Source organism: Hydra vulgaris, chromosome 05, assembly GCF_038396675.1.
Source record: "Hydra vulgaris chromosome 05, alternate assembly HydraT2T_AEP".
In the NCBI taxonomy this organism is placed as follows: Eukaryota; Metazoa; Cnidaria; class Hydrozoa; order Anthoathecata; family Hydridae; genus Hydra; species Hydra vulgaris.
This window is the reverse complement of record NC_088924.1, coordinates 1,236,941-1,261,334: the sequence shown is the minus strand read 5'-3', so window position 1 is coordinate 1,261,334 and position 24,394 is coordinate 1,236,941. Positions and strand designations below refer to the sequence as shown.

The 24,394-nt window shown below is 27.5% G+C and overlaps 1 protein-coding gene across 1 annotated transcript in view; it reads right to left on the bottom strand.

Annotated features, from left to right (window-relative positions):
* The window catches only part of LOC136071788 (rho GTPase-activating protein 5-like), a 73,185-nt gene that overhangs the window by 27,715 nt on the left and 21,076 nt on the right, over positions 1-24,394 (bottom strand). Inside the window, exons 4-10 of the mRNA XM_065797070.1 lie at positions 21,029-21,161; positions 20,481-20,652; positions 17,888-18,055; positions 17,000-17,172; positions 13,543-13,627; positions 13,287-13,453; positions 36-817 (exon numbers count right to left, since the gene is read on the bottom strand). Coding sequence (XP_065653142.1) covers positions 36-817; positions 13,287-13,453; positions 13,543-13,627; positions 17,000-17,172; positions 17,888-18,055; positions 20,481-20,652; positions 21,029-21,161 — 1,680 coding nt within the window. The remainder of the gene's footprint in view (positions 1-35; positions 818-13,286; positions 13,454-13,542; positions 13,628-16,999; positions 17,173-17,887; positions 18,056-20,480; positions 20,653-21,028; positions 21,162-24,394) is intronic.

Genomic DNA, 24,394 nt, shown 5'->3' with positions numbered 1-24,394 from the left:
TAACATTTTATATTTTAATTGGAAACAAAACTTACATCTGGCTTTGCTAAAGGTGCAGCAACATTTGTTTTTGTCTCCCATTTATTTGTTGGATCGTGCCATGGTGTTTTAATTAATGGATAATTTAAATTATCAATTGATCCAGTGGATTCTTTACTTTTAGATGAAATATTGCTTATACTATCCAAATCATTGTTGAAAATTTGGGATTTGATTTGATCAATTGAAGCGTAGTCTGAATCATTACAGCTTTTAAAATTATCAAATGTTTTACATTTTTTAGATATATCTGTAAGGGAAGACTTATACTCTTTTGGAAGAAAGGGAACAGATGCATAGGGAGGATCATATTTTTTATTTGGTTCAAATGCTTGATTATCAGTCCACTTCACATCGTCATCATCATAATCGTCTTCGTCATCAGAAGAATCATCATCATATTGAACTAATATAGGCTTTTTCTTTACAACTCGAGCGTACATGCCGGTTTCATCATGCTCAATTGGAATATGGTACTCATCATCAATGCTATCATCAGAATATGTTGAAATTTCATGATTTGACTTCTTTGCCAATGATACATCTGAATCACTGCCGTCATGGTACTTAGTTTCTTTTTCATATGGCGTATTATTTGGAGTAACAGCTTTTGGATCTATTGAAATATATATTCCATCATAATTATGATCTGGAATTTTATTCAAACTGGGCACCTCCGGTAATGGATCATTTGGTCTACGCTTGATACCTTGTAAAGCCAACTCAGTATCATGCCGTTTTGCATATGTGTGATTAAAGAAATTCATGAATGCACCCGCTGCAATGAAAACAATTACAACTGTTTTACTATTACCAAACTATGTTTAACAATTACTAATTACGATATATTAAAATATATAACAATGTTTACAATAAAATTAATAGAAATTTTTTAGGCTTGTACTTAATCTAGTTGTTGAGCCAGAGCCTGAGCCTTTTATGACTATAAAGTTCATTTAATATTTTAATATCTTTTAAACACACAGTAACATTTGTTAAAGCTTTATGTATATAAATATATCAACAGAAAAAAAAATCCTGAAAAGTTGAACTCATCACCTTTCTGTGGTTCATGAGATAAAGTCATTTGAAATATCTTTTTTTTTTTTTTAAATCAACGTAACCTCCAATAGCAAAACTTTGAAGTACTTTGAAGATCTATATTTTGAAAATTACCCTTTTTATTATCATAGACAACTCTATATGACCTATACTGGACCTAAATCAAAAAATTATTAGACAACTCTATATGACCTATACTGGACCTAAATTAAAAAATTATTAGACAACTTTGAATAACAATTAGTAAAAGATTGACATTGAACTTTATAATTACATCATTTATCCATAATGGCTACTTAAAAACACTAAAGAAACTAATAATTTAACAAAATTAATTTTTGATGAATGAACATGCAAGCTAGCAGTCACTGAAGTGACATGACACATTTTTTTAATTTCTATATAGGGTCATTCCATGCCAAATGGACCAAAATTTTAGGATTTCAACATTGACCCCCTCAGATTTTGATGAAACTTAGTAGGTTTTCTAATATCAATGAGAAAAGCAATTCCTGAAAATTTCAGCATAAAATCTTTTGTGGTTCATAAGGTACAGTCGTTTGAAATCTCTGATTTTTCCAATAAAAACTTCAGTAGCAAAAACATATCTTGTTCATACTTTGATGCTCTATATTTTAAAAACAAAATTTCAGAAAACCTAGCTTTTTTTATTGTATACAACTCTTGACTTTCTTTAATAAAACTTTGACATTGAATTCTCAAATATCACATTTTTTCCATAATGGCTACCTAAAAAAGCTAAAAAATTGTTTGCAAATATAAAAAGTTGATTTTTGATGAGTCAATATACAAAATCTGCAATTTAAGAAGTGAAAAGACATACTTTTTTAGTTTCTTTATATGGTAGGCTTCCAAATTTTTTAAAATTTACTGATAAGATACAAATCAGTAAAAAATTGTAGACTTGAATTGAAAAAATGGCTGCAGCTAAATCTTAGGAAAATGTGCCTCCACTTCAAACCACCGGTAACCAAGGACCAACACTGGTTTTAATAATTTTTTTATTTCCTTCTAATTTAATAGACTTTATTTCAATGATTTCAGAAAAAAAAATAGTGGGTACTCATGGGGAAGTTACAAAATCAGAACAATGAAAACTGCCAAAAATGCATTAAAAACAATAAAAACAAAGTTATTGTTGTACTTTAGTTTGTGTTATATATTCTAATACAAAGTATGTATGAATTTAAAAGTATTTCACAACAAGTACTAGAAATAAGTTTTTAATTAGGCTTGAATTAAACTCAGTTTTTAAATAGCCCTAGCTCCTACCTGCCCTCTTCCCCCCTATCCCAAGCATTTACTTTTTAACATGCACATTTTTGCCTAGAACTTAGAAAGAAATATGTCTGATGTATGAAGTGTCTATATACACAAACAAAGTATTCAACATACACATTTAAAAGCTGTGACATAAAAAACAAGCAAATTATTGAGTTTACTTTTTATATCTTTTTTTTATTTACAAATTTTATCAATTCCTATATATTTGTTGTGCCAAAACTTATGGAAAACTTAGTTTCAAATTTTGTTTTTAAATAAATCTTTTTAGGTATTAATAAAGTAAATGGCAAGTGCATTGCTAGATCTAACTCAATGCTCCATTGGAAAAGCATTAAATTATAGTTGTCATGAAGTAAAATTTACCAAAATTAAAAAAATTAAAGGTTTTGAGGAATTAACAAAAAAAGATCAAGAACTTGTACACTTGCGGAGTAAAGTCAATCACATTCAAACTATTTGTAATCACCATGAAAAGGTCTACTTGGATAAATTTGAGATTTCGTATGATGGAAGCTTTTGTTGCGATCGATTCAACAAACACAAAGTTAAATTAAAAAGTATTGAAAAAAAAATTTGACACATATAAATTATTATTTAATTAATTTTTTAAAAGATAATGGCTTCTATAATGTTTTATCATTGTGTTACCATTTAGAATCTATCAAAGTAATCAGTTTGGATTTTGCGAAGGAGTTTGATTTAATACCTGGTCATAAGCTTTGTACAGAATGTCAAAAAATGCTGTATTTAAGAAATAACAAAGAAGATTATGGAAGCGATTCATGTCAACATAAAGATAATGATTTTAATGAGATAAACATTTTAAAAGAAAACTTTGATTCAAGCATTAATAGCCTTGGTTGTTCATCTTTAAAACTAGTAGCTCATAAAGACAGGGTCAGCTATGCAAAAAGAAAAATGAACAAAATCCATACTGCAACCCAAAAGAAAATAGCAAGTGTTTTGGGAGTTTCTCCAGATTTAATTAAGGATGAACCAAAAACAAAGAGCTGTGTTGCAAAAGTAAACAAGACTTGGATTCATTAATGGAATTAGTTAAAGCAAAATTTGATGTTTCTTCAAAATCAGAAAAACTTAAATTACTGACTTTGGTTCCTGAGAGTTGGAGCATTAATTATGCACAAAACTATTTTTCTGCTTCCCTTAGAATGATAAAAGCTGCAAGGAATTTGAAACAAATGTGTGGCATAATGGCAGAACCATCTAAAAAAGAAGGAATATCTATTAGTGATAAAGTAAATAATCAAGTTCATGAATTTTACCAATAAGATGAATACTCTCGAATGTGTCCAGGTATGAAACAGTATGTTTCAATCCAAGTTAATGATAAAAGACAACATTTTCAAAAAAGACTTCTATTAGTTAATATAAAAGAACTTTATTTAGAGTTCATTAAAATTTCAGTTGATGTCAAGATTGGGTTTTCTAAGTTTTGTGAACTTGGACCTAAGTGGTGTATTCCTATTGGAGGTGCTTCAGGTCTCCATTCAGTATGTGTTTGTGAGTACCAATAAAAAACTTTTAGCATTAAAAATACCAGATATTTTAGACTATAAAGACCTCTTGACATTAGTTGCATGTGACTTAACAAATCAAGATTGCATGCTGCACAGTTGCGATAACTGCCCAGATACCAACACACTTAAAGAGTATCTTACTGTTTTATTTGATAAGCACAGCTTGGAAGAAATCACCTTTAATTAGTGGCAAAAAGCCAACAAAAAACATGATACAGTTACACTAACTCTTACAGTGGATGATTTTATTGAAAAAGCTTGTCAACAAATAGACCAATTAAGAGATCATCATTATATAGCCAAAAATCAAGCAGCATATTTGCAGCATCTAAAAATAATAATAATAGTATAACTAGACTTTGCTGAAAATTACAGTTTTTTAATTCAAGATGCAGTACAAGGTTTCCATTGGAACAACAGTCAAGCAACATTGCATCCTTTTGTTATTTACTATATGGAAGAAAATATGATAAAATGTAAAAGTGTTTGTATTATTTCAGATAATTTGCAACATAATACTAACTCAGTTCGTTGTTTCATTTATGAAGTAATAAAACATTTAAAAGAGCTGATGCCTTACTATAACTACTGCATTTATTTTAGTGATGGTGCAGGTTCACAATATAAAAATTATAAAAACATATCTAACTTATGTCACCATGAACTAGATCATAAAGTATCTGCAGAATGACATTTTTTTCCACATCACATGGAAAGAATGCTTGTGATGGCGTTGGGGGCTCTGTCAAAAGACTTGTAGCTAGGGCCAGTTTACAATCACTAACAGATCCTATCAATTCACCTGAAATGTATGATTGGTATAAACAAAATAATAAAGGAATATATTTTCAATACATTTCAAATGATGCAATTGTATTACATTGCATAAAGTTTAAATTAGAAAAACGTTATGCTACTTGTTCAACAATTTCAGGAACAAAAACCACCATTGTTTTATACCACAATCATTAACTACTTTACAGATGAGACGGGTGTCATTTGATAATATGTATACTAATGTAAATGTTTCGAAAATGCATTATATGGTTCCACTATCTTCTCTTTCACCAGGAACTAATATAGCATGTGTTTATGATGCAAAATGGTTTTTAGGCAATATTGTGGAAATATCTGAAGAAAATCAAGATGTTCTTATCATGTTCATGAAGCAGTCTATTTTGTTAAACACTTTTACTTGGCCACATAAAGAAGATCGTTGCTGGGTTCCAATAATGCACATTTTATGCAAAATTTCATCTTTAAAAGTTCAATCAACAACTGGTAGATGCTATGAACTATCAGCTCAAGAAAAAACTGAAATATTACATTTGTACAATAGCATAAGTAACATAATTAAATAACAATTTAGCAAAATTATAAATTAGATTTATTTGTTTTAAACATAGTTTTTTAGCAAAAATTTATTTGAAAGATGTTTATTGTTTGTTTATTAGATAATATTTTTTATTACATAATCAATTTGTGCATTGTGTTGACAAATCAAATAACTTATATAAGTTATTATATTAACTTAGTATAAGTTGTAATCTAAATTTGAACATGATAATGAAATAAGTCAAATTAATGGGGAGGGGTAGAATAGTGAGTGTATTGGAAAAATATTACAAAATTTATGGCTATGGTATTAAATATTGGGTAAATTAGACTAGAAAGTCTTTTTTTTTCATTTTAACCTAATAGGCTACTTATAAGTTTTATATGGAGTCTTTTTACTGTCTGACATTTAAAACTAAATTTCACAGTTTTTATGTGTATGTTTAGTGGTGTGTTTGGGTATTAAGGCACTTCATACATCAGAGATAAAACCAGACACACCGTGTAATAAAAAGTGTCCAATTACAAATTTTTTCCAAGTTTTGGACAAAAATGTGCATGTTAAAAAGTAAATGCTTGGGATAGGGGGGAAGAGGGCAGGTAGGAGCTAGGGCTATTTAAAAACTGAGTTTAATTCAAGCCTAATTAAAAACTTATTTCTAGTACTTGTTGTGAAATACTTTTAAATTCATACATACTTTGTATTAGAATATATAACACAAACTAAAGTACAACAATAACTTTGTTTTTATTGTTTTTAATGCATTTTTGGCAATTTTCATTGTTCTGATTTTGTAACTTCCCCATGAGTACCCACTATTTTTTTTTCTGAAATCATTGAAATAAAGTCTATTAAATTAGAAGGAAATAAAAAAATTATTAAAACCAGTGTTGGTCCTTGGTTACCGGTGGTTTGAAGTGGAGGCACATTTTCCTAAGATTTAGCTGCAGCCATTTTTTCAATTCAAGTCTACAATTTTTTACTGATTTGTATCTTATCAGTAAATTTTAAAAAATTTGGAAGCCTACCATATAAAGAAACTAAAAAAGTATGTCTTTTCACTTCTTAAATTGCAGATTTTGTATATTGACTCATCAAAAATCAACTTTTTATATTTGCAAACAATTTTTTAGCTTTTTTAGGTAGCCATTATGGAAAAAATGTGATATTTGAGAATTCAATGTCAAAGTTTTATTAAAGAAAGTCAAGAGTTGTATACAATAAAAAAAGCTAGGTTTTCTGAAATTTTGTTTTTAAAATATAGAGCATCAAAGTATGAACAAGATATGTTTTTGCTACTGAAGTTTTTATTGGAAAAATCAGAGATTTCAAACGACTGTACCTTATGAACCACAAAAGATTTTATGCTGAAATTTTCAGGAATTGCTTTTCTCATTGATATTAGAAAACCTACTAAGTTTCATCAAAATCTGAGGGGGTTCATGTTGGACCTTGGTCCAGTTGGCATGGAATGACTCTATATGGTAAGCTTTATAGTAATTAAAAATTCATTACTATAAAGCAAATGAGTCAGAAACTATGGGGCTAAAAATGAATTCAGCTAGAACTTTAAAACTTTTGTTCTTAAATCAATCCACCAAAATTAGGATCACACAATATACCACACCAGTTATTCTAGTCTAGACTTCATTATCACCACCACCACCACTATTCTGTTTTCAACTGAACAAACAATAGAGTTTGCTCAAATTCCTTACCTTCACACTTCACATATAATTATTAAAAAAACTCCTATTGCCACTTTTCATTATTTTCTACTTGTTTATGCTTGACTTTACAAAAGCATTTTTCTTTTACATAATTATTCTAAACCCTTTTGTTTTTATCTTAGGAACACTAAAATTTTAATATTAATTAATCTTTTGGATCTTCAATCAAATATAAATCATAATAGAACAGACCCATGATAAATCAATACTGAACCCCTTAGAAACTGAACCCCTGAAAGAGAAATTAATATGGAAGTAAAAGAATGAGCACTTAAAATGAACAAAAACTTCTTCATTCATTTTACACCAAACTCTCTTCTTTTTTTTTAAATTGCTGTTGTAAAGTTTTTATACATAGCCATGGTAACTGTTACTACCCATTTTTGAATCTCTAGATATAATTGATAATATAACGAATAACTGGTTTCACTATAAGTTTCAGCTCTCTTGGCCACTTACCTTATTCATTGCAGAAAAATCTTTCTTTCATTCTAACTTTTGAACTTGTGTTATTTCTGAATAAGCCATACACCTTTATTTTTACTAAAACTTCATGCTTACCAAATATGTTTGCATGAAAGTTTTGACACTTTTTGATACATAAAAATTTTGACAGATTTCATTACAAACTCTTTTTAAATTTGCTAAAGACACCAATAATATTATTTTCACCTGTTTAAATGTACTTTGTGTTGTTTTCAATGTTTTGTCATAATTTTATTTGACCCCATTATGACTAAGATGCGACTTTGAAAAATTGATCTGGGTTGAAAAATTCAACATCTGGGTTGAAAAATTCAATGTCTATAAATGTCTATTATAAAACAATAAGATTCTATCAAAATTAAATCAAAATGATATGGTCATTTAATATTTTAATTTAAAAGTATTGAGTATTTAGGTATAAGCTTAAACATGTTTTGGTACCGGAGGTTTTTGAGAACTATTGAAAATTTTAAACCACTCATGAACCAAAAAATATTTTAGGCTAAAATTTTCAGGATTTTTATGTCTTATTAATATAAAACAAAACACAAGGTTTTATCAAAATTAAAATGGTCAATATTGAAATACTAAAATTAAAATCTGCTTAGTTCAAAAAGACCAAAATAAATTTTTATTTTGCTTCAGACAGCTGTTTTATAATTTAGTCTCTAAACCTCCATGAAGTATTACATTTGAATCAGCTGCAGTCATAACAAACATTTAGTTTAGTTTCCATTAGACATTAAAAGATAAATTAACCCAGAATTGTTTTTAGACACATTTTGCCAACTACAACAGGAGTTTGCAATTTATATGATGAAAATGTAAAGGATAATTTCATATGAAATCATCCAAAAAAAAACTTTTTTCGACACCCTTACATCTCAGAATTCATTCATTTTTACCTCACTTGCAGTCCATGTTAAAAAAATAATAATTGCGAGAATTTTAGTTAAAATTACACATGGGTTCCAGAGATATTATCTGAAGCGACTACGAAGCAACTTTGACATATAGTATCTTCATAATGGCTTAGGGAAATTTCCTAAAATTTTGGACCCTAATAGATTTTTACTTGTGGAATCCAAAAATAGCACCCTCAAGACTCGATTGTCTCAGGAAATGCTATGTTTATCCAATTTTGTTCAAAATTCTTGACTTGTAAATTCATGATTTTTGGAGGTAAAATGAAGACTTTGGCCCAAAATCCCAAGTAAAGAGTTTAATTGTATATCATTATTTTTTCTTAGGTCTACTGAAAAAAATTAGATTCATCAGTTGTCTCTCAAATACTTGATCAAAATTTGCGTTTAAAAATTGTGTCTTTTTAGAAAAATTTGAATTTTGTAATGAAAGCAATTGAAATGCTTTTTAAAACATTTTATTAAATAAAACATCAAATAGTGTTATTTATTTGACTAGCTTAGGACATTTATAGTTATGGGCCATAGGAGGGCCAGGGGGCCTCTGACTAACTCGCCCCCTCCCCACCCACCCTCCTCCAATCTACCTGGATTTTTTTTTTTTTTTAATGCATAAAATGATAATAAATAATTATTAAAATTCAATTTAAAAACATAATTTTTTTAGTTGAAGTTTGAGAAACACTTTTTTTTCATTATTTCAATTCAAATTGGTGAATGGTTTTTATTATATCAAAAACAAGCAAAAGTTTTTTTTTTTTTTTTTTTTTAAGGTTGTACTTTACTTGTTTGTATTTTCTTAATGAATGATTGTGAATTTTATTGTTTTTATATTTTTTTGGTAGGTAATATTATAAATAATAAACATATATTATAAACAATAAACATATTTAATATGGAGAAAGGTGCCATTGGAAAAAGTCTTAAAGGGATCCCAGAGTGTTGAGACAAGTTGTGTTTATTTTAAAGAGAATGATTAAAAAAAAAAATGTTTAGGCAGAATTTTTTTAAGTAAAGCAAAATAAATGTATACCAACAAAAACAAACTTATACGCCGCAATCTACAGACTACATCATTTATTCAAGCGCATTTAATTCCAAAGAGTTAAATGACACCATGTAGAATTTTTTTTTGAATCAATATTACTTGTTATTGTTTAATTTGTCTTTTAAAATAGTGTTTATTATTAATCGTATAACTTTACTATAAATTTTAAAGGAAGCTAAACATAAGAATGTTTTTTTATAGAGTGTGAGAACCAAATAAAATTAAGATTTTTATATTACACTTTTAAAATAAATATATAAAAAAGTCGCTAATCATCTTATTAGAGTAAAACCAGGTCAAACTGCACTCTTATCAATTTAAAAATTAAATAACTTTTTTCTTTTTCTTTTTTTTTTTTTTTTGTGAGATATGTAATAAAAAAATACATTCTGATAAAACCCAACACTTGAAAAAATATTAAATTTATTAAATTTTAACTTTTTTTATTATTATTTTTTAAACACAACTTATATTAAAGAAACTATATTAAAGTTTTTACATTTTTTGCAACAAAAAAATTTAGTCCTAACTACATATTTCTTTGGTAAACATGTTTCTTTGCACAACCGTTCCTGACACAACGAATTCTCGCATAGCAACATTTCTGTGTGTAACCCTTTGCTACACTTTTTACATTTTGCAAATTTAATTGGCTGCAGGTACTTGTTCTTCATTATTGTTTTATTGAGGTTGTTCAGCATTGTTATGCTCAGGCATTTGAGTATTTGGCATACAGAACCTACGCTTTACGTTAAGTTTAGCAACTTTCACGGCTTCTTTTGTTGCTTTTTCTTCATCTTTTTGTTTGAGGAACTCGATCACATTTTCTTCGTTAATATATTTTCCACCAAGTTTTGACATGCTTCAATTTCTTTTCATGCGATTGATTTTTGGCTCGAAAAACTGCTTTAACTCTATCTCGGTACTGTTTTTACAACACTCAACACATGCTTGATGCCTATCAAAACTCGAAGCTGGTGTAGTTGAGAATGATGGTAATTGGGGTGTAGTTAGAGTAGGTGCTATGGTGGCTGTTGAAGATGATGAAGCTGTGTCTGAGCAAAATGGTGTAGGTGCTGCGTAGGCTGCTAAAGTTTATGAAGGTGGATTACACATTTGTGTGATTGCTAATGCCTTATGATTTATGTTGTTTTTATTAAGTGGAAATAAACAGACAAAAAAGAGACAACTGATGAATTTAATTTTAATAAAGAGACAACTGATGAATTTAATTTTTTTCAGATAAAATAATGATATACAATTAAACTCTTTACTTGGGATTTTGGGCCAGTCTTCATTTTACCTCCAAAAATCATGAATTTACAAGTCAAGAATTTTGAACAAAATTGGATAAACAAAGCATTTCCTGAGACAATCGAGTCTTGAGGGTGCTATTTTTGGATTTCACAAGTAAAAATCTATTAGGGTCCAAAATTTTAGGAAATTTCCCAAAGCCATTATGAAGATACTATATGTCAAAGTTGCTTTGTAGTCGCTTCAGATAATCACTAAAATGCTGAGTCAGCATTATTTTAACTGACGATATCTCTGGAACACATGTGTATTTTTAACTAAAATTCTCGCAATTACTATTTTTTTAACATGGACTGCAAGTGAGGTAAAAATGAACGAATTCTGAGATGTAAAGGGTGTCATGGTCTGGATGATTTCTTATGGACCCTACAATGAATGATATATGATTTCTTATGGAATCACCCTACAATGAATGATATTTAATGATTACAATTAATGATATAGATATTTTTTAAATTTGAATAGAGAAAATAAAATTACAAAATTCTAAAAATTCCATGTTTATCTTTTTACCTAACTTTATCCTTATTTCTCTTATACAATAATTACAACTTCAATCAGGTTGATAGACTTAATAATTAAAACAAATAAGATCTCAAGCAAGTTGATAAACTTAATAATTACAACAAACTAGATTTCCATCAGGTTTTTAGACTTGAATAATTACAACAACCAAACTTTAATCAGGTTGATAGGTTAAATAGACTAAAAAACATAAACCATCAACAACAAATCTACAGTCATGTGACATTAAAATGGAAACACTTTTAAAATTTGATTACTTTTTAATTAAACAATATGTAACAATGTTATTTATATAATTTAATCGCACATTTAAAGTAGTTAGCAGGAAATAAAGGTTTATGTAAGCAAAGCATGTTGACAAAAAAATAAAATAAAGTGAATATTAAAGGACGTATTTTATTGTTGGTACAACTTGGATATTCGTATGGAATGATTAAGAACTTGTTAGAAAAGGAACCAATCAAAGTTTCAATAACTACTATTAGAAGAGTTAAAAATAACATGGCGAGATATGAAAAAAAAAAAGATTTAAATGGCAAACAAGCTGAACGTCAACATTGTTAAAGCTAAATTTACGGCAAATTTTTCAGATAAAAAACTTTTAAAAAAAAGACAATCCACCAACTATTTCTGAATTATCTAGAAAGTTTAAGATATCAAGAAAATCAATTAATTGTTATACTGATAAAATATTTGATTTAAAAAAAGTTTCAAAAGGATGTGTACATGCATTATCAGCTTGTGCGATCAATAGAAGGTTTATAAAATCAAAAAAATTTTACAGATTTATTAAGAAAAACTGGACAAAAATCATTACAACTGATGAAAAACTATTCTACCTTACTGATTGTGATCCAAACATATTTACATAAATATTTAAAATTACAGAGAGTACCCTATTATAAAAAGAACAATTTTCCAAAATCCGCCATGGTATAGGAAGGAATTTGTGCAAAAGGATTAACATTTCTAATATTTGTCAAATTAGGAGTAAAAATTAATTCACGTAACTATATAGAGATCTTTTTAAAATCATTTATTAAAAATGATATCAAAAGATTATATCCAAAATGACTTTTATTTCCATCAAGATTCTGCACCTAGTCACTCTTCAAAAATGACCATTAAATTTTCATCTGACCAAAAATCAAATTTATTCATCCTGAAATATGGACACCAAACTCACCAGATAACCTATGGACTTTTTTACATGGAGTCATATGTTAAATCAATTAAAAAAGCAAAAAGCAAAAAATGTTACAGAGCTTATTCAGAATGTAAAAGATATATGGAGGAACATCCCTCAAGAACTTATAAATAAAGCATTGATGTCCTGGTCTAAACGTTATAAACTTATCTATGATAAGGGGTCATCAAATTGAAGATTTAAGAAAAACAAAAATTAAGAATAAAAAAAAAATTACTCTTTAAATATGTTTTTATTTCAATGTCACATGACTCTAACAAAAATTAGAAAATTACTTTGATAAGTAGATTAAACAACTGGCATAAACCAGATACTTTTGTACTGGAAACCAGATACTTTAATGCATTTTTTTTTTTTTTTTTGACAGTATTAACTGCTTGAAAGCTGAGGGGTCCACTAACACTAACTGAGGTTTTAACTACAGTATTTTTCAAATTGTTAATACCTTTTTTTAACTTCTTAATTCCTACAAACAAGTTTAAAAAAAAGATTAGTCTCCTAGACTACAGTACTAAAGAGTCTTGGGGAAGTGAATTAAAAAAAATAAATAAAACACAATCAAGGCTGCTAAAACAAAGCTGATCATGACACTCATATTTTATTTTATGATTTTCTGGAAAAAAAACAATACCTACACATGCAACTTAGGATAAATAAGATAAATGCTTTTTTGTTCTTAACCCACATCAAGTAGTTCATTATAAACATAAATAAATGGTTTCAAAATACTAAATATTGCAATACTTTTGAAAAAATAAAGCATAAAGAAAAACCTTGTTTATGAAAAGAAAACTGATCATTTTGTTTGGTTGACAACTGTGGACAATCATTGAGAAGTAAAGCTGATGTCTCCTCATGAAATATAACACTAGCCAAAGAGAAGCTTCCTGTAACAGCAAGTGCTTGTATTGGTACTTCAGGTAAGGTTGAAGCGAATGCTCTTAACACGAAACATATAAACTTCAAATCTCTTCAATAATTTCAAATATAAATAACTTGAAAAAATAAAAGAGTAAAATATCAACTAACCTTAAAGTCTCTAGCGAAGCTTTTCTTGTAGCTGAGTAAATCAAAATAAAACCATGATATGATATTCGTTTCATACTATGTGCTCCTAAAAAAAAAATTAACATATTTCAAAAATTATCAATTTATTTAATATCAATATGAATACTTTAACTTTTTGATTGTCGATTTTAATTTTAAGAGACTAGTCGATTTCGACCAAAACTCAACTTAGTTGGTTTCTGTCAATAGTTATCACAACAATGTTGAGATTCATGATGAGAAACAACAGTCTTATTGAGATTCATGACGAGAAACAACATTCTTATTGAGATTTGTGATGAGAAACAACAGTCTTATTGAAATTCATATATTGATGAGAGAAAACTTACTGAGTCTTCTACTCTAAGACTTTTTTCACCATTGAACTCTAAAGAAAATTCTAAATACAATAAACATAGCTGGACAGGAACTAGTAGTTGAGCTTGAGTCTCTGCTAAATTGTCATTAGGTTGTTGTCTCCTTTCTTCTAAGAATTCTTGATCAAATGAGCTACTTGGGTTCCACCAACCAAAGAATTTATTTTATGTGGATTCAGCAATTACTTCAAGTTTGTCATAAACATTGTCAGGTGTTGACCTCCTATAGAGACTCTTACCATTGTTGTTATTACTTGTTATTACAAAACACATTAGGAAATAAAATGAAATTATAAAATAATTGTTCAAATGTTTAAATATTAAAATATATAAAAGAACAAAATTTTTTATTAGTTTTTTTAATTAACTAAATGAAACTTTATTCCTTTCATACTAAAAGTCTAAAGTAATTTTATAATTATAGATATAAACCTACCTGTCTTGCGACGGAATGAACTCAAATCATGTAAGATTTTAAAGGTCAAACAGACCTACCCTCAATAACTACTGCATTATTAGGACATCTTAATTCAACATAGAGGTGACAAACTTTGTTTTTGATAAGGACTTTAAAGTAAAATTATCCTGTTATTCCTAAGGTAGCTTTTATTAATTAATCATTATCTATTGCTTATTATGATAACGGGTCATTATAGCCTACTATAGTATTTGTTAAATTGTTTAATTATACAACAAATTTAGTGTATTGCTTATTTTTAAAAAACAGTCACCCAAACTTTCTAACTTTAATAATTTTTTATTATCTTTCAAAAAAAAGTTTATAGTATAGCTCTAAAAGGTCTCTTCGTCTTCCAATTTTAAATAACATCTTAACTATTATTTCAATTTTAAAAACTTTTTCTTAAGACAGTGAAAAATTGTGTAACCATTCATTCTCTCCATCAATTAAATGACAACTAATTATGCTACTTTATTACAGTCAGAGTTATTGCATCCATTTAATATTATTAAAATTAGGTTATAATTATCTTTATATCATTGGGCAGGTTTCACCTTCAATATTTTAGAGGGCTATGTTTTTGGTAAACAGTCGATATTATATTTTGCCAAGTTCCTTAAGAAAAAATTAATTTATTATTTATCCCAACTTGATTTAGGATTTTTTTCTATTCTTGTCTTTCTAACTTTTCTAACATTTATTCTTGTCCTTCTAACTTTTCTAACTTTCTCTTTTAGACAAGGTGCAAAAAGACATTGTAAACATAGTCGGACCTGCTCTTGCAGCCAACCTCCAACCATTACCACATCATCATAATGTTGCTTCTCTTTCTCTTTTCTACAAATAATATAATGGGCACTGCTCTAAAGAGCAAACGTCTCTTGTGCCATCTACTAAAATTTACTCTTGTGTTACTCGTCATTCAATTGAGTCTCATCCTTTTTCTGTGACTGTTTCTAAATGCTCCAAAAACTCTTTATCCTCTAGTTTTTTTTCTCAAACATTCTTTGGAAGTTGCTTCCAAAGAACTGATGTTTGAGAAAAATATAAATATATATAAATATATATATATATATATATATATATATATATATATATATATATATATATATATATATATATATATATATATACACGCATACAGGCCTCTGCAGAAAGTGAGAGCTTTAGCTCTTGCTTTCGCCCACACTCCCTTATAAATGGTTTGCGGGAGCAATTTATGGCTCACGCAAAAGTAAAATTTTTCTCCCCATAGTATAATTATCATTGTAACTAAAATTAAAAATACAAAGTCATTTTTATCAACAAAAAAAAAATTAATTGCATAATAAATTGCAATGCTTTTAAAAAGGCACAGTTGTTGCAAAAAAAAATAATTAAAAATGAGCGCCAATTTGAAATGCACATGTTTTTGATTAAATTGGATTAGCTGATAAAATATAAAAATACACTTTAAATTATTGCATAATAATTCTTATTTTATGTAATACATATATTTATATTTAATACATTATTTACTTTAATATATTATTCACTTTTATTTTGGAATTTTTAATTGTTGTAATAATTTTAAAATGCCTGAATTCTATTACAACAAGAAAATATAAAACATTTTTTATAAACAGTAGAAACTTTTATAGCTCTTTGTCAAATTTTGTATCAAATAAGTAATGTTGTAAACAAATAAATGGATAGCTAGTGTAAAAACCCAAAGACAACGCTCAGCTGAATAATTTTTTCACGGCACAATAAATGATGCTTGTTAAGTATATATTTTTGTAATATTAACGTTACAAACATATGCTTGTAACAAGTATAGAACCAAATTTTGTATTTATTAAGCAATTTTTTAAAGGAATAAACAGATAGCTTGTGCAAAAACCAAAAGCTCATGTAAAAAGCTGTTTAGAGGAGCAGCTTGCTGGCTTGCTGCGTTTGTTTTAGAAAAACTTTTCTCTGCTCTCTGGCTCATTTTCTCCTGCCGAGGCCAATATATATTAGGATTGTGACTGCATGTTCCAGGGCCATAAATTGATGAATATTTATTTTAAATATATATATATCAATATAATATAGTAATATATATATATATATATATATATTTATATATATATATATATATATATATATTTATATATATATATATATTTATATATATATATATATTTATATATATATATATATATATATATATATATATATATATATATATATATATATATATATATATATATATATATATATATATATATTTATATATATATATATTATTTTAAGCTTTAAAATGCCAACTGAGATTTAGACAGTAAAAATTAAAAAAATAAAACTAATATAAATCTAGATATGCCAAACCCTCAGTCTGTGTGTGCGTGTGTTTATATTCATACACATACACGTATACATGTATATACACACACCCCAACACAAACATAGATACGTATATATATATATATATATATATATATATATATATATATATATATATATATATATATATATATATATATATATATATATATATATATATACATATATATATATATATATATATATACACACACACACACATAGTATATATCATTACTATAATTGTTATTCTTACGATGATAAGATGAAAGTGTCACTGATATTATCTTTTTTGCACCCCCAAGCATAGCTTCTAACATAACTGTATCTTGCATCTCCGGATTTGAATAACTAACATGATGTTGCATCATTGGTCCAAGAATAAGTTCAACAGGATACTCATCTCCACACATTGCGCAAAGCAAGACACTAAATTTAATTTATATTCATGATATTACATACAAAAATGTAATAAAAGATGTAATACGAGAAAAGTTTATAAACATGTTATAAAAAAGAAAAGAAACCTAAAGAAATACAAAGAGAAAAGTGATTTTTTGTATGCAATAATTTTTATAAAAAATTAAATTAATTTAAATCTAAAGAAGCATGCTAAAACTTTATTTCATTTAAACTATTCATTTATTAATTTTCAATTGAAAAAAAAAAAGGTTTGTTTTTTTACCATTATACTATAGTAACATAGAAAAACATCCCATTTATCTATTTTCATTCATCTTTCGTTCAATTTTCGTCCTTTGACACAGTTTCAGTCTAAAATCTAGCCATTAATGCAGCTTTCTTCAGCGAAAGCAAGAAATTTTTTTTTACTCTATTTACCTCTCTAAAGGTCAAGAAGACGTGTTTTTTTACTTAGATTGTTGTAACAACCCTCTCAAACCATTAACAAGCCTTGAATAACAAAGTTGCGGAGAAACAAGTTGAGCATGATACTAGCAGAGTTGTGGTCCTTACCAAGAATGTGGTGAGGATCTATTTCTAGCATTTTATACAGATCTTCTTACTTTAGACATGAATCTTAAACATAATTGTTATCTATCTTACAGTTGATTCTAGTTTGAATTTAGTCATTACAAGATAATAGAAACATTAGATTTAAAAAAATTACATTAAAAAAAATTACCGGATATCTGCATTGACATTAACCGACTCAATTGGAGTATGAGGTGACTGAACTCGTTTATTGATGACATCAATTATTCTTCTAAGAGCATCTTGAACTTGTGAGTCATGTATCTTATCATCCATTAATGAGACAGTGTATGGGTAATCAAGAAAAACACAGTCCATACTTAAAAACAATTTTTAATTAATGAGTTAACAAACCTGATTAACGAAATAAGAACCAAAAAAATGAAACAAATCAGAAAACTAGAAAAAAATTAGTTTAAACAAACACATATAAATGAAATGATTTTTAAAATATTTCAATTAAAAATTGTGGAAATTATTCCTCTAATAAATCCATGTTTTAAAAAATATTCTATAAGAATATTTTTAATAACTATTATTCAAACTAAGAAGTTAAAGATACTAAAAAGTAAGAAAAGGAAAAAAAACAAGTTTGAAACAAGATTGCAAGCAACCACTATTAAGTTGGGAATTACTAGAAAACAAAGTGTAGTGTTAAAGAGCAACAAAACAGTTGAGAGAAGACTTTAAGTTGCATGAACCAGGAAAACATGAAGCTGGGAGAGAATTCCAAAGTCATGATGTGCAATAAAAAAAAGATGAGTAAAATTTTTAGAGCATGAACAGACAGATACAATAAAATGATGCAACTTTGCTGAATGACAAGTTAAGCAAAAATTAGTTTTAATTAATGGAACTTGAGATAATAACTTCTTTAAGCAGCGATCATAATAGTATTTGTGGAAATAGAAAAATAGATGCAATGGTCCAACTTTTTTAGATGTTTTGGACTTTGCTATGAAGAGAAAGGTCATCTTTAGAAGAACCAGCCCAAATTTGACAATAGTATTCCATACAGGAATAAATAGTAGATTTATAGAGGATGATAATGGAATCATGAGTAAGAAAATGAAAAGAACAAAAAAGAGAAGCAACTTCAACAGAGCTTTGCAATCAATTCTTTGTAATCGATTGTATGGTATCCATGAAAGATCTGTTGTGAATGATAATCAAAAAAAAAAGTATGGGACTTAATAAGAGTATTGTCTATTATAAATGTAGGAATATCAACAGTTATGTGATAAATGTTCGAAGTAAATAATTGAGTTTAACTGGAGTTAAAGTTCACAGTTAAAAGTCACTACAAGCCCCAGACGGAAAAGATCATATTCAAGATTGGCTGTCTGTTCTAATCAATCAAAATGATGACTATTAGTCAATACGGGAGAATATAGTTGACAGCAAATAATTACATACATAAATAAATAAAGAAGTATATAGTTGAGTAGACAGCAAATAAAGCTGCGTAAGATTTTATATTGAGAGATCATTAATAAAGTTGAAAAATAATACAGGACTAAGGATAGAACCTTGTGGTACCCAGAAGTTGTAAATGAAGAAGAGTATTGGCTTTTAAGAATGACTTTAAGACTCCAATTAAAATGGAATGATTTAATTATCTTATAAACTTTTTTCAGATACACAATAAGAAGTTATAGAAAATACCAGCATGCTAGACTTTATCAAAAAGTTTTGACATGTCGAGAGCTATAGCCCAAGCCTTGCCACCACAATTTAATGCAAAAAAAAAAAAAACTTTCTGCTATAACAGTTTTATAAGTCAGCTGCAGAATGAGATGATCAAAATATTGAAAAGTAAATATTTAAGTAGTAAAGAAAGCTATTGGATTCAAGAGTAATTTATTAAAGACTCAATAGCGCTGCTAATAATAGAAAGAAAACTATGTGACAGTCACTAATAATAGAAAGAAAATTATGTGACAGTTGCTAAGTGAAACTATGTGTAAACTACGTAACAGTTAGGTGAACTATGTGAAAGTTGCTAACATTATAGAGAAAATGCTTGGACTTAATAGAGAGAAAACTGATTGGACAAAAGTTAAAGGGATCAAAATGCAAAGTTTTTAAAAATTCGAACTGCAGTTGTCATTTTCAAGCAGGTAGGAAAACAAGATTTAGCTCTTAATATTTATAAGAGTAGATATGGCAAGGCAATGCTAGAAATGTTGTCTTTTAAAAGAAAGCGACAGGAATGTTGACTTGACCATAAGCAATAGATAATTTGAAGAGAAACTTCAGTGGAAATAACTGGAGTGATTTAGCTAATATCAGATTAACCTGTATTTTTGGGAAAACAAGAAGAGTTCGGACATAAAATTTAAGATTTGAATTAAAGGAAAAACTCTTTACAAATAGTTCTGCCTTTTTCTGGGGAGAGGCAATAAGATTAGACCTGTGTATTAGAGATGGAATGTTAGACTTACTCTTGTTAATGACACTCTTGAAGATTTTTGAAAAAATATTTTTTAAATTATAGAATATTGTAATTTGATTTAAAATTTTAATCTTTTACATTAGAGAGAAATTTTGCAAATTAGAGGGAAACAACTGATTATGACAAAAGATCATACATAGATAATATCATTAGAAAATCAATTTAATTTTAGTATCAATAAAGAGTTTTGGTTACAAATAAAAGAAAAAAAATTTGGTGAGAACATTTAAAAAGTAAACTTTATCAAACCAATTTAAGTTATTAAACAATAAACTAAAACAAAAATTACCGTAATGCTAAATCCTGACCCGAACTGCGTAAATTTGATATCTCAGCATCACTCAAACCACCTTCATTTGCTAACATAATAATAAGTGACATGTTATTGTGCTTTTGAATCATCTCGAGGCAACTTTTAATATATGTTAAAGAGTCCTCTGTAGAAAATATAGCCAAGTAACCTAAGAAAAAATAATAAAAAAAAGTTTTTGTTTCATTCATACTATTAATGGTAAAGAAGTGTTCACCTATGGTATAGAAGTGCTCACTTATGAGACAAAAGTGCTTATATATGGTACAGAAGTGCTCACTTATAGATTAGAAGTGAGCACTTCATTCATTTAATGCATAGGAGATTGATTCACAACACTAACAGTAGCATGAAAAATCTCATTTTAACTTTGTGTCAAACAGCCAGATTTGTAAAGATGTTGAAAATAAAAGCATGAGATATTAAAACCGTTTCTACTTTGGTGGCTACCTTAATAGTTTCACCTCGGTTTAAATGATCTTAGATAAGGTTAATCTGTATAAAATATTTAATATGTAAAAAATAACCTTGTGGCTTATGATCTGAAACATAAGAACAGAGCTCCTCAGTGCTTTGGTTTGAGTCATGGACTTTAATATTAAGACCATAGATTTCACCATCAACTATATACTCAATACAATCATAGGATGAACTTTCTGACTAAAAAAAATATTTCAATTACAAACATTTTGAAACATTTAAACAATTAAAAAAAAGAAAGAAAAAACATTTTCATTTTATCAAAAAATAAACAAGAATTTGATTTGGGTGAAGAAAACATAAAGATATTGTATTTTATAACTTCTAAAAAAAATGAGTTTCAAAATGATTATATATCATTGAAAAGGAAAAATCATTGAACAACGATGTTTTAAATAATTAACTACAAATCCTAATATTAACACTACCAGAGATCTATTTTAATAATAGCAACAAAATTTTTTTTTTTAGCAATAATTTTTTTCAATAAAATTTTTTTTTTAATTTCTGTAACATTTTAAAAAGTGATCATTTTATCAAAAAGTGATCATTTCATTGAAAAAGTGGTAATTTCATCGAAAAAGTGATCATTTTATCGAAAAGTGATCATTTCATTGAAAAAGTGATCATTTCATTGAAAAAGGAAAATTTCCAGAATGATTTTCCCAAACTACTAAACTCAAGGCAAGTTAAAAACTGTAAAAAACATAAAAAACTTTGTAAAAACATCTTGAAACCTAATTCTGAAATCTCTCATTAATTTCAACATAGTTGTTACTAAATTAATTTGGATGTTTTCACACTGGAAGCACACTGAAAGCATTACTATTTATTACAAGTCGTAAATATCTTGATAGTAAAAAGTTCTTGATAGAAAAAAATGGAAAAAAGATTGAAAAACATATTTATCAAGTGTTATTTAAAAACAAATATCGTTTTATTTCATTTTATGCATAAGAATCAGAAATTAAATTTTTTTTGTCCTAAATGTGCCCACTTAACTAGATTTATTTTTTAGATGCAGTCATAAATTTGATACATATTGTACCATCCATCCATCCATACATACATACATAGATTCATACATATATACATACATAAAAGTAATAATCGTACATTTGTATATGTAATGTAATTTATATTTATTATGTCCACAATAATCAGTATGCAGTAAACATTATAACTTTTAAACTATATTAGTCAATAAGTATGTATTAAACATAACTTTCAGGTCATGATCAGGACCATCATACTCACTTTTAATAAATGATCATTGATATCATGTAATCCATAACAATCTGCACCTTATCCTGCTGCCTTATAGGACTTGCTGTTCTCTGATTTTTATTTATACAAACTCCTGACTTAAAAACCCCTGGGCTACACCTGGGGTTCTTGGTTAAGCAAAGACAAAAAATTATTACTCATGCTTCCATATGGTAGTGGTAGTAAAGTTTCACAAACTAAGTGGTAGTATTGATGGAATCATTTACAGAGGCTGATTCTATTAATAGCTATAAAGTATCAAAGTATACACAGAGCCATAGTGCCTGCAGATGTTGTCCATATTAGCTATATCACATATTTAGCTTGGGCTTACATACTTACATATCATTTCAGCTATTTGTCTCAAAATTAGGCTTGAATCTTCTGACATTTCTTTAATGTGCTTTGAGCACTGCTTTACTTAGCATTGCTTCACTTAATCACCTTTTTCTGCTCTTTATCATTCTACTTTTTCCCCAAGAATGTATATTTTTCTTCATTATCCGTCTACCAATAAAATTATTTTTACTGAACTTAATATTCATGAAACACTTAAGCCCATTATTCTAAATTTCTAAATCTAACTAAAATGTAGTCAAAAAAAAATCAGAAGAAAACTACATCTCATCTTTTATTTCAAAATATAGGCTTGAAATTTTTTTAAATTTTCAACAGTTTTATTACTGAAAGCAGGTCTGACATTCTATCTCTCATACATGAGTTGTTTTTACTCCCCCTAAAGATAAAAGCAAAAAATTTGAAAAATATCATCTGTGGTTCCAATCTCTAAAAACTCTAAAGATCAATTTGAACAAACTATCTAACTAGTTCCCCATACCTTTTCATTTAACCAATCAACTTAATATACTTTTAATTATCAACTTTTCATTCAACCAATCAATTCAATATACTTTTAATTATCAACTTTTTATTCAACCAATCAATTCAATATACTTTCAATTATCAACTTTTTATTCAATCAATCAATTCAATATACTTTCAATTATCAACTTTTCATTCAACCAATCAATTCAATATACTTTAAATTATCAACTTTTCATTCAACCAATCAATTCAATATACTTTCAATTATCAACTTTTCATTCAACCAATCAATTAATATACTTTTAATTATCAACTTTTCATTCAACCAATCAATTCAATATACTTTCAATTATCAACTTTTCATTCAACCAATCAATTCAATATACTTTCAATTATCAACTTTTCATTCAACCAATCAATTCAATATACTTTCAATTATCAACTTTTCATTCAACCAATCAATTCAATATACTTTCATTTATCAACTTTTCATTCAACCAATATACTTTCAATTATCAACAAGACCTTTTGTATAATCTTTAACAATATTTAATTAATAAATATATCATCTTGAGTCTAACATCTAAAGATTTATTTAACCATAATAGCAAAAAGTGTATTGGTGCATTAGAGGAACAGTATAGTAAGGGCTATAGCTCTTAATATATTGAGGAGTTTCAATAGTCCCTGACATGCTGGTCTCCTCCATAAGCTCTCTATATATGATACATCTGGACAAAAAATTATAGAATTATTGAAATATTTATTTCTAATTGCAGTACTAAAGTTGCTATTGATAAACAACACTCTTCTTCATTTTTCATATCAAGTAACTCCTGTAGACCAGAAGGTTCCGTTCTTGGTCTTGCCCTCTTTCTTACTTTTAAAGTAGCTCTATTTGCTGATGACACAACTATATCTGGAATATATTACTGTGCCATTTTTTAATAAAAAGTCATTACATTTTAATTCCTTTGATAAATAGTTAAAACACGATCTCTCTACTGTGATAGCTTGAGGTTTCAGCGGTTGGTAAACTTTAAATTAAATAAAACTCAGTTGTTTTCTAATAACAATTATCGCAATGACAACACTATTACTGAAACCTCTTTTGAACTTTTACTCATTATTCACTGCTGACTAACACAAATACCTTATCGATATGCAACTAAACACAAATAAGCAACTAAGTCAAGAGAAACATCGAAGTTGATCTAATATGCATAACTGAAGCCTAGTTAAATGACCATAACAAAACTATAATACTGAAATAAATTATAAATATTACTTAATTAGCAATGAACACATCAACCAAGAAGGTA